Genomic DNA, 18,350 nt, shown 5'->3' on the forward strand with positions numbered 1-18,350 from the left:
AGTTAATTTGCTGTCCTCTCCAAAAGATTGTTTTTCAACTTCATAAAGAAATATTTTCAAACTCTAGACAGAATTCCATTATGTAATTTCCCAAAAATATTGAGTAAGAAAACCAGAGAGTAATTGCTTCATATCTATGTATAATGATCCCTGATGTTTTATACAAACTCAGAAAACCCAATCCACTGCCACTGAGTCTATTCCAACTCATATCTATCCTACATAGGGTTTATGGGAGCAGACAGCCTCATCTTTCTCCTGTGGGGCAGGCTGGTGGGTTTGAACTGCTGGCTTTTCTGAGAGTAGCTAATACCTAAATGGGTGTACCACTAGGGCTCTTTATAAAGTAGTAATTATTGCAGTAATGGATTTTAAGTAAACATTTTTGGAATTCAAAAGAACATGGACTTAAATTTTAAAAAGCCATCATGGGCAGGATATAAAGTCTCATTACAGTGCACCGAACTCATCCATATTCAGCTTTTGGACAGTTTCATACCACAAGAATATAGCCAAGAACTAGAGAGAAAACAAAAAAGTCTCTGAGAGATTTTTAAAATCAATACACTAAACAAATATACAGTAAATCTGGGGAGAGTCAGAAACTGTAGAAGGTCAAAACCTGTGAGAGAAGGCCAATTCAAATATCCCTACTAATACAGATTGATAGAAAAGTCTGAGACGGTACCTGTCAAAGGAGGAAAACTTGGGAGATCTCGAAAAGTAAAGCAGTCTTGAGTTCTTGCTTTCAATCATTTTCACTGTACTTTGCACTACTCAGAGTCCTTACCTCTTACTTTAAATTCAAGTCTACCACATTGGTGGTTTGGTTTTCTAACACAAAACACTTGAAAGAGCTATCGAGTAGCAGTGAAATAGGACCTATAACTAGTGAAAAGATGGAGAAAATAAAAATGAAAAGTGATTAAAGGCTGAGATATTAAAGGCATGAATAAGCCATAGTCATTATCACATAAAGCACAGAATACCCGCTCTTCATATTGATCCTGCTGAAACAAAGGTAAAGTTATGTTCTAAGAATATAAGAAATGTAGCATATATTGAAAAACAAAATAAATGCTTTCTTTTAAAACTAAAAATGAAATACAATGAAATTACTTTTTAAAGTAAATTCAGCTCTTGAAAAGTCATTTTATTGTATACAATCCCAAATCCACCGTCATCAATCGATCCAACTCACTGCAATCTTACACAGGGTTCCTGAGACTAAATATTTATGGAGCACTCTCATCCTTCTGCCATGTTCTGAATGTAGAACTTTGTAAGTTGATTATCATTTTGCTCAGAACTATCTCTTGCTTATTTCTTTCCCAAAATTCAATATTCAAGATTGTGGGCCACTTTTAACTTCTGGGGACCCACTACTGGCCTAGACAAAACAAGTTACATCCTAAGCAGCAGTGGGGCCTCTAACTCTGGATTATAGATCTGGGTTTATGACTTTCAGCTATGTGACTTTCAGCTTCGACATCTGCTTTTTAAAAAAACCAAGACGAGATCAGGCGCGTTCAGGGTGGAAAAGGGAAACCTAGCTGATTCCAGGAACCCAAGTGGAAGGTGAATTATGAGAATGACAAGTGCAACGAATGTATAAGGGTGCTTTGCTCAATTGATGTATGTATAGATTGTGATAAGAGCCTTATGAGCCCCAATAAAAAGATAAAAAAAAACCAAGACGTTCTGAATTTATTCCACTTTTAAATGTTTTATTGTCCTACCAGTAATAAATATATGCTTCAATAATTACTATGAACACTCAAAAGAAAGAAGTAAAATTAAAGATTAACATGATCACATGGATCCCATGAAAATCGTTAAGAGTACCTTTCTTACTATCTAGTTTTTAATAGCAGCAAGAAGTTGTACTAATAATGTTTAGAACTACGTAAGTACTGGTTTAATTCTTTCTAAACTGGAAATAATTTGTCAATTTGTAAAAGCAAGAAAGCTACTGTGGTGAAGTTCAAGAACCTGGTATCTCTCTTCTATTCACAGTGTCTGCAAATAGGTGCAGAGAGCTCTAACTTGAGGGATTAACTTTGTCATTCTGCTGGGTATAAGTGAGCCATCTGAGAAGCAAAAAGATGAAACTCACAGCCATCAAGAAAGCTGCCAGTTTCTTGCCTGATGTGGCAGAAGCAGCAGAGCAGCACCAAGACCGTGAAACAGAGTGCAGGAGTCACACAGAGTCTATGAGATGGAGCAGCAACCCTTGGTGAAGACTGTGAGATAGATCAGTAGGCAGGCTGGAAGATTGGGGTGCCCTCTGAGCATTCACCAGCACTAAGGAAGCTTTGTAACATTTGGAGAGGGGCCAAGGACCAGAGAGAGACATGCCTGACAGGATGGTTGAGAAGAGGTGTTGCAGACAAAGGATACATCCTGACTGTCTTCTGATCCTGACTTGATGTAACCTGCTTACTTTCCTACTAACTCCCATAATTGTCAGCTGCCTGATGTGGGAGAAGCAGCAGAGGCCACAGCACTGAGACCATGAGACTAAGTGGGGGAGCCTGGAAGAGACCACAAGAAGTCGTCTTAATGACATTTTGAGATAGAATGTGGCCAGCATAATGGACTATGAAACCCAGCCGAGTGTCGTATGTCCGCTGATTGGTGTCGAAATAGGGTAAAGAACGTTGCAGAGCTGAGGCATGTCTACTTCTGTCTCGTAGGACTCATCCTTGAGCAGATAGGGAGCTGGGCTTTCCTTCGCCCTCAACCTACCCTCATCAATGTAAGAATAATACACTGGTTAAGAAGCCTTATTACCCGGTGATGCCTCTATATTTGCTTATAAAAAAGGCATTTCATATTTATATCTAAGCAATCAAATACAAATGCAAAATAATCTACGTCTTATATATAATCAAAATTACTATAGAACAATTCAAAAAGAGCAAGCTGTGTCTTGAAACACACTTGCGATGCTGCAGTTTTATGTTTGTCATTACCTGTGCTGGTCTCATTTTTCCTCTGTTAACTACATTTCCTTATGGAAGGGCCTCTCATTTTCAATCCACGTGGTTCAGGAAGGACTGATCCCAACCTTCTCCCTCCTGGGGAGGGAATATAATCCAGGTCTAAACCAATCATCTCCATACTCCAACCCCCTTGGCTACAGCAGGTGATTGAAAGAAATGACCCACGTTGATGCAAGTACTATTCAGTCTGGGGATTTTGCTATAGCAACTGACTAGCAGTGGCCTTTTTCTCTGGCTAGGTGGGGACTGCGGAAATATAAGACACAGATGACACCAAGTACCTTTTTAGCATGAAGGCAAAGGCTGCCAAGGATAGAGCCGCTAGAGATCTAAGAAAACTATGCCTGCATTATCATTTGAGTGCCTGAGGATAGATGTGCTTGGAATTTCCAGTGACAAACCAAATACATTCTGCTTTTTATTTAAGCCAGTTAAATTGAGCTGTCACTTTTGACCAAAAGATGTCTGATCAGTTGGTTTCGGATTACTGCCTGGCTCAAAGTGCATTATTCCTTAACATGACGCCTTTTATTTATTTATCTATCTATCTACTTATTTAAGTTGGTTGTTGTTTTTGATACAACTCCTTTCACTTTGTTAAAAAAAAAACTTTTAAATTGTGAATTAGGTGAAGGTTTACAGAACAGATAACCAGCTTTTCATTCAACAACTCATCACAACTTCTCAAGGCCTTGCCCTGTTTCCATAGGTTTTTTGGCCCACCTCTTGTTGCATTGTCTTCCCCTTTCAGCTTTCACTGCTAACGGAGTGCAAACTTTCTTCTTTGAGGATTACAGCAGCCAAGAATTTACTTTGAATGGAGTATACTGTTTAGGGAGTCACTGTTTAATTAAGTAATTCCTCAACTTTATTTGACTTAAATTGTCTTGACCTTAATTTATTTGTAAAGGTAATTTATAATTACTGGACGAGGATGAATTTCTTACCAAGTCTGTAATTATGGGTTGAAGGCAGACTTTGTTACAGTGTGCTGTCTCCAGGGTACAAGCTGCTGCGTTAGGGTTGATGTCCGTGCACCTGTAAACCAAAAAGGAAGAAAACTATGTCCTGCATCCATGAGGCATATCTGTTACTGAAAAATTAAAGGAATACTTCATTTCGCCTAAACAGAACAGATTTAAGGGGAAAAATTAGAATACTTTAATAATGGTGAAGCAAAATGAACCAAGATTTGTTATATGCCCACTTCTCACTATTGAGCTCTGCGGGTGTGATGGATAACATGTTGTGCTGCCAACTGCAAGGTCAATAGTTTGAAACCATAGGCCACTCCTTAGGAGAACGACAGGCCTTTTACTCCCATAAAGATTTACAGTCTCAGAAATCCATAGGGACTGTTCTACCCTGTCTTCTACGGTCACTAAGAGTCAGAATTGACTCAATGGTATTGGGATTCCCATATTGATATGGCTATGATCTCATGGAGCAGGTTGTTTCGTGTAAATTAGTGTCGTGTGAAAATGGCAGCTTTGTGAGATGACAAGGCGTTTGAAGGGATCAGGTGTCAGGCATCAAAGACTAAAAAAAAATATCATAGCATTGTGAATGAGGGGGAGTGCAGAGTGGGGACCCAGGGCCCATCTGGGGGAAATTGGACATCCCCTTGCAGAAGGGCTGCGGGGGGGTGACGAGACAGTCAGAGTGCAGTGTAGCATCAATGAAACATACAATTTTCCTCTAGTTCTTAAATGCTTCCTCGCCCCCACTATCATGATCCCAATTCTACCTTACATAACTGGCTGGACCGGAAGATGTACACTGGCACAGATAGGAAATGGGAATCCAGGACAGATAAAACCCTCAGGATCAGCGGTGAGACTGGCAATATCGGGAGGGTGGAGGGAGGGTGAGGGAGAAAGGGGGAACAGATGACAAGGTCTACATATAACCTCCGCCCTGGAGGATGGACAGCGAAGAACTGGGTGAGGGAGATGTTGACTGGTGTAAAATATGATAAAATAATAATTATTTATAAATTATCAAGGGTTCAGGGGGAGGGGGGTATGGGGAGGGAGGGGAAAAATGAGGCGCTGATACCAAGGGCTCAAGTAGAAAGCAAATATTTTGAGAATGATGATGGCAACATACGTACGAATGTGCTGGACACAAAAGATGTATGTGTGGATTGTGAAAAGAGTTGTATGAGCCCCTAATAAAATGATTAAAAAATAAAAATAAAATAAAAATGGCAGCTGGCCACATCAGATCACAAAATGGAACATGAGTACCTCATGAGTACCTCTGAGAATCAGAGCTCAGCCAGGTTGGCACACGACTTGAAGTAGCATAATAAGCACTAATGGTAGATACACATCGTCAATGTGCAAAACTGTCATGAATACAAAATGCTGGCTAATGAGATAAATTGCTCAGTGGTCAGTAGGTGTACTGATGAAAAAAATTATATTGATACAATGTCCAAGAGTAAAAGAATACTTTCATATGTACATACACCTGAAGGAATTCATTAAATTATGATGCATCCAGTGAAAGGATACTATGCAGTCATTAAAAATGAAAGTTAAAAAGACTTTAAATCATGGGAAAATGTTGGTGATACTAAAATAAATGAATGGGAAATGGGGTGGGGGGATCTGGAGGGAAACACACTTTGACCCTATGTGATAACATTTATTTTATTTCTATTTTCTATCTTCTCAACCATTTTTCAAGGCAATTTAAGTTTTTTCTGATGAAATTGTGCCTAAAATAACATTAAACCTTAAGATATAATTATGCAGTATACTAGAGGAGTTCTGATGTGCAGTTATAATTTCCAGAAAAGGATAATTTGTGATCTAGGACCTTACTATATTTAAATAAAATAGCATATGCATATTGCCAATGCATAACAGTTACTTCATTTAATCAATCACATTCACCGTGACTTCTCACAGTGGAAGACGTAGAAGAATGCAATCTGGGGAATCGACCACCAGGATCAACCTATAATCCCCTCTCAGAGGGACGAACAACAGAAAAGTGGGTGAGGGGCAATGGAGGATGATGTAAGATTTGAAAGTAATAATCTATAATTTATCAAGGGTTTGTGAGGGAGAGCGGGTGGGGGAGGGAGGAGGAAGAAAGGGAGAGCTGATATCAGGAGCTTAAGTGGGAAGAGAATGCTTTGAAAATGATGATGGCAGCATATGTGCAAATGTGCTTGTCATAATGGATGAATGTATGGATTGTGATAAGATATAAGAGTCCTCAATAAAAGTATTAAAAAAAAAAGAATGTAATCTACTTACATGTAAAAGGCCTGAGGACCTATCATTGAGGATAGGAATGCAGATACCACACCAGAGCCTGACCCGACTTCAAGGCATATTTCCACTCTAAGAAGAAACAAACAGTTATAAGTATGGCAGGATCAAAAATACACTTTAGAGAAAAGAATTTCAATGCTAATTTCAATGTACATTTCCCCAGTATCATCACTTACATGTGGGGGCTTCAGAAAGTTAATTGAAAAATGGAATGAAAAGATAATGGATTTTTTTCCCATAAATTTTTTTAAGCCTCACCCCCTTAAAATCATTTTATTAGGGGCTTGAATAACTCTTATCACAATCCATACATCCTTCCATTGTGTCAAGCACATTTGTACATTTGTTGCCATCATCATTCTCAAAACATTTGCTTTCTGCTGGAGCCCTTGGTATCAGCTCACTTTTCCCCTCCCTCCCCAGACCCCTTCCCTCATGAACCTTGATAATTTATAAATTTTTATTTTTTTGCCATGTCTTACACTGTGTGACATCACCCTTCACCCAATGTTGTCCATCCCCCAGGGAGGGGGTTATATGAAGATCCTTGTAATAGGTTCCCCCTTTCTACCTCTACCCTCCTGGTATCACCACTCTCACTGGTCCTGAAGGGATCATCTGTCCTGGAGTCTCTGTGTTTCTACTTCCTATCTGTACCAGTGTACATTCTCTGGTCTAGCTGGATTTATAAGTTAGAATTGGGATCATGATAGTGGGGGGAGGAAGCATTTAAGAACTAGAGGAAAGTTGTACATTTCATAGGCGCTACACTGTACTCTGACTGGCTCGTCACCTCCCCCGGCAGCCCTTTTGTAAGGGGATGTTCAGCTGCCTACAGATGGGCTTTGGGTCTCCACTCCGAACTCACTCTCATTCACAATTATACGATTTTTTGTTCTTTGATGCCTGTGACCTGATCCTACTGACACCTCCTATGCACACAGACTGGTGTGCTTCTTCATGTGGGCTTTATTGCTTCTCAGCTAGATGGCTGTTTGTTTATCTTCAAGCCGTTAAGATCCCAGACACTTTATCTTTTGATAGCTGGGCACCATCAGCTTTCTTTACCACATTTGCTTATGCACTGGCTTTGTCTTCAGAGATCATGTCAAGAAGGTGAGCATCATGGAGTGCCAGTTTAATAGAACAAAGTGTTCTTGCATTGAGGGAGTACTCGAGTGGAGGCCCAATGTCCATCTGCTACCCATAAATATGTGCACATAGATCTGTTTCCCATCATCATAAATTTATTTACATATGTACATGCCTGTATTTAGACCTCTCTACATGCCTTTTGCTCCTCATTCTTCCCTCTTGTCCCACTATCATGTTCAGCCTTCATTTGGGTTTCAGTAACTCCTCTCGGTTACAGTGCCCTTGATTAAACCCTATCAGGCCTCTTACATCCTTCTTGCCACTGATTCTCGATCACTCACTTGTTGTTCTCTTGTCCCTGGTTTGTTAACACCACTGCCTTTCCCCCACCTCTCCCTCCTCCATGTCCCTCCCCGCAAACCATCAGTCCCATTATTTTCTCCTCCAGATTGTTTATTCTGCCTATCTTATCTAGATAGACCTGCAGATAATAATATGCACAAAAACAAGACAGAGTAAAACAAAGCAGCAAAAGAAAACAAAACAGCAACAAAAAACCAATGACAAAAAAAAGCCTCTAAATAGTTCAAGGTCTGTTTGTTGCCTTTAAGAGTATTTTCGAGTAGAGTCTGATGGGGTGCCATGCCCTGGCCCCAAAGCCCCTTCTTATATGGGGATATAAAACTGATTTACCATTTACTTACCATCACACTGTACTCAAATTTAACGGTGTGTTACTCGAAATTGTTGACGATTTGAGTGTGCAATTTATTGTAAATCACGATAAGTGGTTTTCAATTAATGTCAATAAAATATTACTAGAATAAGTTATTTTTAGAATATCAAATAATGTGAAACACAGAATCTTTGCAAGGAGCTGTTTAGGACTTCCTAAAAGGGCAGGATTAGCTTAACTATAAAATGTATTTAGGAAAGATGTTTTCCTCAGTCATGTTTTAGTTACATAATTTTCCCAAGTCTATTAGCATACCTTATAGAGTGGGGAGGTAAGGAAATAGATGGCGTATTTAACTAATAACAGATTTTGAAGGGAAAAAAATTAGTGTTTGGCTAGCTATATGTGGAATTAGGAAAATATTTAAATATCTGACCATAGAATGTTATTTCTAACTATCTTAGAAGGTTGTTACCCACCGCCACTTAAGTTAATACCAACTTATGGTGATCCTATATAGGATTTCTGAGCTGTACATTGTTATAGGTGCAGGTGAGCCTCATCCAAACTCACTGCCATCAAGTTGACTCCAACTCATAGTGACCCATAGTGACTCATCTTTCTCCCAGAGTGGCTACTGGGTTTGAATTCCTCACCTTGCCGTTAGCAGCCCAAAGCACATCCTACTATGCCACCAGGGAGAACTGAATTAAAAAAGGGTCCCTGCAGTGGTCTTTCCACCTAACTCCCCAAAACTCACCAAGAGTAGACACTGGGCGTTTCTAACTTAAACAGCCCATATAGCCGAGAAGCTTTTCTTATTCTGTAGGATGGTCTGTGAATCTTATCATGTCACTTCTATTTGAAAATAACCATCATAGTCTCATAAATAATTAGAATTCCAAGACCAGCACTATTCAAGACTTTATAATAAAAATCAGGTCCTTTTACTGCATACTTTGTCATGCAATCTGGGCTTGTAAATCTTTCTGGGATATCTTGATCATAAAAGATAAGTGATAAAACAGTGCTGTTCCATTCCATATTCCAGTAAATCCAGATTCCATCATTTACAATAAGAAACTGGTTTAATAAAGGTTGGGGTATTTTATACATGGAAAAATCCAACTGAGTTCAAGAGAGATAAATTAACACAATATAGATGTTTGAAGCTGTTCTGAGGCCTGACAGCTCATTATTTCACCCTGAGAAAACCCAGTTCAAGTTTTCATCTTTAAATAAATCCAAGTCTCCATATTTTTTCATTAGAAATAAGTTAAATTGCACATATATGCATTTAAAATTGTTAGGATTATATATATACACTAACTCAAAATTCAGCACGAACATTTCAACAATATCAATTTAATATTTATAAAGCTCTCAGGTAGATTCCATAGCCCCTATGGCAGAGTGTGCTGTTTTGCTGCTAACCGCAAAGTCAGAAGTTCAAACCCACCAGCAGCTCCTGGTAGAAGGATGAAACTTCCTGCTCCCTTAACGGTTTACAGCTTCGAAACCTCCGGGGCAGTCTATCTTCTCCTACAGGGCTGCCATGGGTCAGAATCGACTCGTTGGCAATGAGCTTGGCTTTGAGAAGATAATTTTTAATTAAACGAAACGAATGACCTTCGGCTGCACTAGCCACATGGTAACTGCTCCATACCCACAAGTGGCTAGCAGCTACTTAACTGGCTAACATTTTATCAAGGCAGAGTATGTTACGGAGCGCTGATAAAAGAATTTCTTTAAGCTCTTCCAACCTATTTTTACTGCCCTTATGTTGTTTTTTGTGTATTGAATAAATCCGATAACGATCGGTAATTTAAAATACTTAGTAAAAGTCCAATGTTTTGGCTATTTTATGTTTATGACAACAGTTGCCTTTAAAAAAGGGCATGCGTTTTTCACACAAGCGGATCGGAAAAGACATCGTAGCGTGGTAAGAAGGCCTCAAGATCACGAAACCAACATTTTGGCAAAAGAGTACCCACTCCTGGTACGCGCATTACAGGATTCTGCAGGAAAACGTATCTCGGTGTCAATCACAGGCCAGTGGGCGGGTTCCCGCCAAGGGGGCGGCGACCGATTCTTCCCGCCAGCCGCCGAGCGGCCGAGACTCCCTAAGTCTCCCCGCGGCCCCGCGACCGCCTCACGCACCCGGTCAGCTCGGCTGCCGCCGCCTCGAGCGCGTCCAGCAGCAAGAACGTGTCCTCGGCAGGCTCGTACACCTCGCGGAAAGGCCCGCGGCCCACGTGGGCGTGCAGCGGCGTGGGGCAGCTCAGCGCCGCCATCCTCCGCGCGTCCCCGCGCGCACTTGCGTCCGCGTCGCGCCTGCGCAGTGGCACGACCTCGGCGTGGGGGCGGGGCGCGGGAGACGTAGGCCCGCCGAGGAGCAGCGGCTTTTACTCCCTGTGAAACTATCAGCACATGCTCGTGGCATTTTAAAACGCCAGGGATGTCAGCAAGTCTGGACGTTTGCGTCAGTTTGGGGATGTTTATATTTACTTTATGGGTTAGCACCAGATAGTGGGCATGCTCAAATGTTTTTTATTTGGATGAGCATTTATATATATTTGGATGAGCATATCATATATTTCCCCCAGATATATATGATGTTTCCCCCGATATATGATATATATATTACCCCCAGGTGTATGATATATATATATATTTCCCCCAGATATATATGATATATGTATTTCCCATGCTTGCTTCGACGGCACATATACTAAAATTGAAAGGGCACAGAGTAGATTAACATGGCCCCTGCACAAGGATGATACGCATGAAGCGTTACATATTAATAGAGAAAAATATATATAGTTCCCCAATATATATATAGTTATATAGTTACATATTTATATAGTTTATGTTCTATTTATATATGTACTTATATTTTTATATATTTGTTTTAATAACGTTTAAGCGTATTTTCTAATTCCTAATATTGGCCCAGAGAAACACTCTTAAATGAAACTTCAAGGAAGATGATGTGCTTTTCTTTTAAAACACTGCTAATTTAGGAATGCTAATTCATGTAGTTCTGTTTTATATCAAGTTTATAGCAACCTCAGAGGTTATTAAGCTCCTGTTTCTGGAGCATTTGGTAGAACTCAATAAAACTGACTGAGCTTGATACCTTTTGTAGTAGGGGCATCGTTAACATACATATCATTGAAAACATCTTCTGTAAGGTATTAGACTGTCCAGGTATTTGCCTTCTTTTATAAGTGTTTTGAAATTTGTTTCCTAGTAAAATATTTAATAAATTAAAATGCAGAAAGTACTTGGATCGCATTAACAATAAACAAACAAACCCTGACTATTGACAATGTTCACTTCGATGAGTTTTTTAAGTTGTTGGCAGGACAATAATCCAAACCCATAAAGTTAATTTTGACACATGGTGACTTGTGGGGTATGTCTTACAGGGTAAAGTAGAAGTGCTCCCTTAGGTTAGAGCTTACGGAACCTCGTCTTTCTCCTGTGCAGCAGCGGTGAGTTTGAACCACTAACCTGGGGTTAGCACCCCAACGTGTCACCTATTACACCACAGGGGCTTCTTGGCAGCGGCAAATTTCCTGCAAATCCTTTATGGGAGGATGACTCCATGTTCTTCCAGCCTCTGTTAGCCCCAGCTTTTCCTTGGTTTGCGCTTTGTAGCTTGTCTGTGATTCAAGGTCATTCCAATCTCTGTCTTCTCACATGATTACTTGCCCTCTGGTCTGCGTGTCTCATGTGCGCTTCCTTTGCATGTGTCTGCATCTCTTCTCCTTTGAAAAGATTCCTGGTCATATTGGAGCTCATGTTGGCATGAGATGCAGAGCAGAGTGGCCTATATGCTATGGGATTTTCAATACAGCGACCATTTGGAGACAGATCACCAAGGCCTCTGTGGTAGTTACATAATCTTCTGTTAACGTGTTAAGGGGTGGAGTCTAGCCTCTCAATCAGGCTGCAGCTTGATGACCTCATTTGGAGGTACCTCAGAGATAAATAGCTCATTGAAGGCCAGATACACTCACTACTGCAAGACATTACTGATGATGAGCCTGATGAAGCTACACTGATGCAGCCAGAGCCCTGGAGCTGGAGGAGCCACATGGAGCCCCACACCAACACTAAGATGCCTCCACCACTACTGGGTCCACAAGACTTTCCACCCACAAGCCTGTGATCTTCCTATTTTCGGCATCGTTGCATATGGACTTGATCTGGACTGGGCTGGGATGTTTTATCAGTATTCAATTACTCTTGTATATAAAGCTCTTTCTTATACATATATGAGTGTCTATGAATTTGTTTCTCTAGTCCACCTGGACTAACACAGTCTCTCTTCTATGACTTCTTTGGGTGAATTTAAGCATTGAGGTTAGTAGTCAAATGTTTAACTGATTGGATCATGGGAGGATAACTCAAATCTTGGTACCCATGAACAAAAACTTCAATCTCTTGCCCTGGAGTTGATAGTACCCTATGGTAACCCCATGAGTGACAGAAGAAAATGACTCCATAGGGTTGTCTTGGATGTACACCTTACAGAAGCAGATCACAAGCTTGTCTTCTGCAGTGTTCCAACCTTTAGCAGGAAAACGCAAACCATTTGTGCCTCCCAGGGACCTTGAAAAATGGAGTAGACCTTGTGAATTTAGAGGTCAGTGAGGTTCATTAAGGTTATTGCAACTGAGAGGAATTACTGTAACCCAAATGAAGACTGAGCATGATAGTGGGACAGAGGAAAGTAAAAGGAAATAGAGGAAAGAGCTAGGAGGCAAAGGGCATTTATAGAGGTCTAGATAAAGGCAAGTACATATGTAAATATATTTATATATGAGGATGGGAAAATAGATCTATGTGCATATATCTATAGGTTTAGAATTAAGGTAGGAGATGGGCATCGGGCCTCCACTCAAGTACTCCCTCAATTCAAGAATATTTTGTTCTATTAAACTGGCATTCCATGATGCTCACCTTCCCGACATGATTGCTGAAGACCAATGGGTGCATAGACAGGTGTGGTGAGGAGGGATGGTGGTGCGCAGCTATCAAAGGGTATAGTGTCTGGGGCTTTAAGGGGTTGAAGGTAAAACAAGCGGCCATTTAGCTCAGAAGGAAAAAAGCCCACATGGAAGCAGCGCACCAGCCTGTGTAATCAAGAGGTGTCGAAAGGATCAGGTATCAGGCATCAAAAAACAAAAAAAATCTAATCATTGTGAATGAGGGGGAGTGCAGATTGGGGACCCAAAACCCATCTGTAGGCAACTGGACATCCCCTTACAGAAGGGTTGTGGACAGTTGACGAGCCAGGCAGGGTGCAGTGTAGCAACGATGAAACATACAACTTTCCTCTAGTTCCTAAATGCTTCTACCCCACTCTCCCCCCTGCACTATCATGATCCCAATTCTACCTTGCAAGTCTGGCTAGAGCTGGACCAGAGAATGTATACTGGTACAGATCAGAACTGGAAACACAGGGAATCCAGGGCAGATGATCCCGTCAGGACCAGTGATATGAGTGGTGATAGTGGGAGGGTGGAGGGAGGGTGGGTTGGAAAGGGGGAACTGATTACAACTGATTACATGTAACCTCCTCCCTGGGGGAGGGACAACAGAAAAGTGGATGAAGGGAGATGTCGGACAGGGCAAGATATGGCAAAATAATAATTTATAAAGTGTTCATGAGGGAGGGGGAGCGGGGAGGGAGGGGAAAATATGAGGACCTGATGCCAGGGGCTTAAGTGGAGAGCAAATGTTTTGAGAATGATGAGGGCAATGAATGTACAAATGTGCTTTAGACAATTGATGTATGTATGGATTGTGATAAGAGTTGTATGAGCCCCTAATAAAATGATTTTTTCTTAAAAGAAACATACAACTTTCCTCTAGTTCTTAAATGCTTCCCCCGTCCCTCCCCACTATCATGATCCCAATTCTACCTTACAAATCTGGCTAGACCAGAGGATGTACACTGGTACAGATAGGAAATGGAAACATTGGGAATCCAGGACAGATGATCCCTTTTGGAGCAGTGGTGAGATTGGTGATACAGGGAGAGTGGAGGGAGGGTGGGGTGGAAAGGGGCAACCAATCACAAGGATCTACATATAACCTCCTGCCTGAGGAACGGACAACAAAAAAGTGGGTGAAGGGAGACGTTGGACAGTGTAAGATATGACAAAATAAGTGATAAATTATCAAGGCTTCATGAGGGAGGAGGGAGCAGGGAGGGAGGGAAAAATGCGGAGCTGATATCAAGGCCTTAAAAGGAGAGCAAATGTTTTGAGAATGATGAGGGCAATGAATGTACAAAAGTGCTTGACACAATTGATGTATGTATGGATTGTCATAAGAGTTGTACAAGCCCCCAATGAAATGATTAAAGTAAAAAGAAAAGAAAAAAATATATTGTAGTTTGGTTTGTCGAGTTGGTCCCAATTCATAGTCACTCTGTGGTCGGTCCTTTGCCCACCTCAGAGTTGTGTTTGAGCCCGTTGTTGCAGCTATTTTGTCAATCCTTCTTGTTGAGGGTCTTCCTCTTACTGACCCTCTCATTCGATTCATATATAAAAGATATATACTTTTAAATGTTGCTGTTTATTTTTCTGACAATGCTTTAGTCAACTCTTGCGCTGCAATGATACTCTCTTCAACTTGCTGAGAAGAATCACAGCCAATGTAGCAGGCTTACCTGCAGGTGCAACTTTGTATGATCCAGTTGAATTGTCAAGATGGTTCCTCATTCATTGGCTAGTTTCATCACCCGCTTTTAAATGGGATTGCTTTGGACACAGCCTATCCTTGAAACAAATCTAAGCTCCACAGTATATTCATAAATAAATTCCAGTCTTTTCCCCCAGCTGGGACCAGTAGGGTTTGCACATCAATTCCTGCCCCAGAGGAACAACTGAAGTGTGCACTGAATTCCATCACCTTGGCAGAACAGGAAGTCACATAAAAGGGAGCGCCTCTTTCTGCCTGTTCCTATTTGGAAAATTAATTCTTTTAAGTATTTAATCACTACAGGTGGTCAACTCTTATGAACTCAGGACCAGAAATGACCTCATCACCTTCAGCTGGTCTAAAAGTTATCTTTGGCTGCAGTGTACCTGATGGAATCTTGTTAATTATTATTGTTTTTCCTAGTTATAAGTCTTTCTGGATAGATTTTATAAAACATTTTTTAGTGCTTATGTAACTATAGAAAATATTTTCATTGGTGTCAAAATGTCAGGTGTTTGCCAACTAGATTCCATTTCAATTTCTAGAAATTATTGGAAAGCTATATTCAGATTTTAATGGTACCCATATCGCAGCATTAAATTATTATTTGCCGAAGTTCACAGCGAGATTCATAATTACACTGCATCTCTCCAGATGAAAGCGCTAGAATCTTCATGGGGGCGCTTTCCCACTGCTTCCAGGTTGCTACTATGATTAATGGGTTCATTCCCTTTAGGCAAACCATGAATTCAGTGTCTTCTTGAAATTGAGTTGTCATGAAAATGATTATCATTGATACCCACCCCCCCCTTTTAGCACAGTGGTAGTTTATGACTCATAAGTTGATCATTTCTCTTGGCTTATAGAATTTTACCTGTTGCTGTCAAGTGGATTCTGACTCCCGGCAAGTCTATGGATGTCAGAGTAGAACAGTCTTCTTTAGGATTACCAGTGGAGCTCTGGTGGTTTGATGGGTTATTGTGGGCTCTCGTCCAGCAAGACCCTCACGCGGTGACCCGGAGGGGCAGCGAACCTGGATGGAAGAAAGACACAGAGACATGGAGCAAGACAAGTGCTGATCGTCAAAACTCGGGGTATATATTTACATTAAAGAGGAACTGGGAGGAGTATATGCTAATAAGGCATACTGCATAGCATCCAATACAATATCTGTATTACAATGAGGCATAACAACGTTAGCCAATCAGCTGCAGGTAGGAAGTGGGAGGCACATATTCTAATGAAGCATACTGTGTAACAACCAATCGTCTACATGTTCTAATGAAGCATACTGTATAACAACCAATCAGGCACATGTTCCTAATAAGGTAAAAAGGGCATGCAACATGACGTTCGCATGCTAATTAAGGCTTACCAGATGAACCACTAATTTCGTTATGTTCCTAATATGGTATGTCTGTAGTCCAATGGGTGCTCAGTATTTTAACCAATGGCAACAAGGTCAGTTATCACAACTGCCCGTGCTACAGAGTATGTAGCTTGGAATGTGGGGGCGGAGTTGGGCAGGACACAAAGCCTTGCTGTTAGGAAGCAGCCAAGTTTCTGCTACGTGGCTGAAACTAGGGACTTAATGGCCATAGTCTCCCAACAGGTTATACATTGGGCTGGCACAAGGTCAGCGGTTCAAACCCACAAGCAAAACCACCTGTGAAGGTTTGCAGCATTGGAAACCCTCTATAGGTTATCTATGTGTTGGGATTGACTCAATAGCAGTGGGGTTTTAATTAATCTTATAGAAGTAGACTGCCAGCTCTTTCTTTCTTAGTGTCACTTGGTGGATTTGAACCACCTATGTCTAAGTTAGTAGTGGAGTACAAAGTATTTGCACACCCAGGAAACTTTAACCCAGTTGCCTTTGAGTCTGGGCTTCATGGTGATCCCATGAGGGCAGTGTAAAACTGCCCTACAAGATTTCCCAGATTACTTTTTGGAAGCGGATCGCCAGATCTTCCTTCTGAGGCACCTCTAGCAGTCTCTGCTGACCTATCTGCAGCCCAGGAGGTTACTATTTTCACCACCAGGGGCTCCACAATTTTGGCTAGAAAGTGCTTTTGGAGGTTGTGCACAGAGAACCCAAGGAGCAAGCTTTCAGCAGTAATCATAATTACTCTTTGTCTCCTTCACCGTCCACTGGAAGAAACCCCCAGGATTACTGGAGGGTGGACTCTGATGTGAGCCGGGCAGTACACATCCACCACTCTCGAGAGGGTAAGGCATTTGGAGCCTGAGCACGTGAAAACAAAACAAAACCGAAAAACAACAACAAACACACAGTGGGAAAGTCAGATGGTGGTACAAGAACTGCATGTTTCGAGAAAAACATGTTTTGAAATGTGAATAATTGTCTCATCACTCCCTGAGAGTACAGCCTGGTAGCCATGGAGTCACTTCTGACTGAGGACCACCCAGTGTTTGTAAGGGTAGAACTGGTCCTGGGTTTCCAAGGGCTACCGTTGCTTGGAAACAGAAGGCCAGGCCTTGCCTCCAAGGCAAATCTGGGTATATTCAAACTGCCAACTTTACTCTTTTTTTTTAACTTAAAAAACTTTTTAATGTGATTTGGAGAAAAGTGAAAAACAGCAGACTGATTTTCCACGAAGCAATTCCTATACGTGTTGATTCGGTTGCAATCCCCCCAATGCAACAGTAATTCTTCCCACTTCCCGTGTTGACCATTTTTCTCCACTCTCCTTTCCTCTCTCTTTCCTTTCTTACGGTTGGTTGTTAGTAGCCAAACTCTTAGCTGTTGCTACTACCCAGGGACGCCAGTGTGAAAGCAGGGTCTCAGAAGGCAGTTACGTGGATCAGACAGCATTAAGAGGGCATTTCCCTAATGGGATCAAGAAAGGGTTTGTGAGTCAAATTATTCTTTCCCTTTACTAGTGCGCTAGTAAAGGGAACATTGAAATGTAGCTAGTGTTACAAAAGTGGAATGCATGATTTAAGTCAGGGACTATTTTAAGTCGGGCATTATGCCTTCCTCATAATATGCTCATGAAATATTGGTTGATTTGATTTAAAGTGTTTTCTCCTTCGTAATGTAAATTCAGCAAGGGGTAGGATTTCTATCGAGTTTTTTTTTTACATTCTTATGAGAAAATATCATTTATGACTTGCTTCATGCTCAAAGTGGTACTAATTGCTTGGAAGTGAGTGTGTAGGGAGTGTGTTTTCCCTGCCAAATTGGGAAAGGCAGTTTTACAAAGATAACAATCACCTGGAGAGCCTTTCTTTCTCTCTCTGGTCTTGACTTATGCACCCAGGATCTGGACTTTCCCTAAGGTATCAGAACATCTACGTACATTGCTTCTGTTGCTAGTTGCCATTGAGTTGGCTGACTCTTGTGCTTTTACGTACAAAACAAGGAACCATACCTTGGACCGCCATCATTTTTAGGATCTTTGGTATACTTCAGTCCATTGTTGTCATTGATATGTCAATCCAAATGCACTTCTAGAAACGGACAATTTCTACTTATTGAAGACAAATGCCACGATTACATTTATTGCACTTTTATTCTTCTGATATATTGCTTGAAAC

General features: G+C 41.1%; 1 protein-coding gene and 1 pseudogene across 3 annotated transcripts in view; one reads left to right on the forward strand and one right to left on the reverse strand.

The window, feature by feature from the left end:
* The window catches only part of HEMK2 (HemK methyltransferase 2, ETF1 glutamine and histone H4 lysine), a 30,520-nt gene extending 20,125 nt beyond the window's left edge, over positions 1–10,395 (reverse strand). For all 3 annotated transcript variants that reach the window (XM_075542392.1, XM_075542391.1, XM_075542390.1), the window contains exons 1-3: positions 10,227–10,395; positions 6,278–6,364; positions 3,953–4,043 (exon numbers count right to left, since the gene is read on the reverse strand). In XM_075542392.1, coding sequence (XP_075398507.1) covers positions 3,953–4,043; positions 6,278–6,364; positions 10,227–10,360 — 312 coding nt within the window. In that variant the 5' untranslated portion in view covers positions 10,361–10,395. The remainder of the gene's footprint in view (positions 1–3,952; positions 4,044–6,277; positions 6,365–10,226) is intronic.
* A 378-nt stretch (positions 10,396–10,773) lies between these two features.
* Positions 10,774–10,874, forward strand: LOC142441999 (U6 spliceosomal RNA; annotated as a pseudogene).
* Positions 10,875–18,350: the final 7,476 nt, after the last annotated feature.

The sequence above is a fragment of the Tenrec ecaudatus genome, chromosome 2, assembly GCF_050624435.1.
Source record: "Tenrec ecaudatus isolate mTenEca1 chromosome 2, mTenEca1.hap1, whole genome shotgun sequence".
Lineage (NCBI taxonomy): Eukaryota > Metazoa > Chordata > Mammalia > Afrosoricida > Tenrecidae > Tenrec > Tenrec ecaudatus.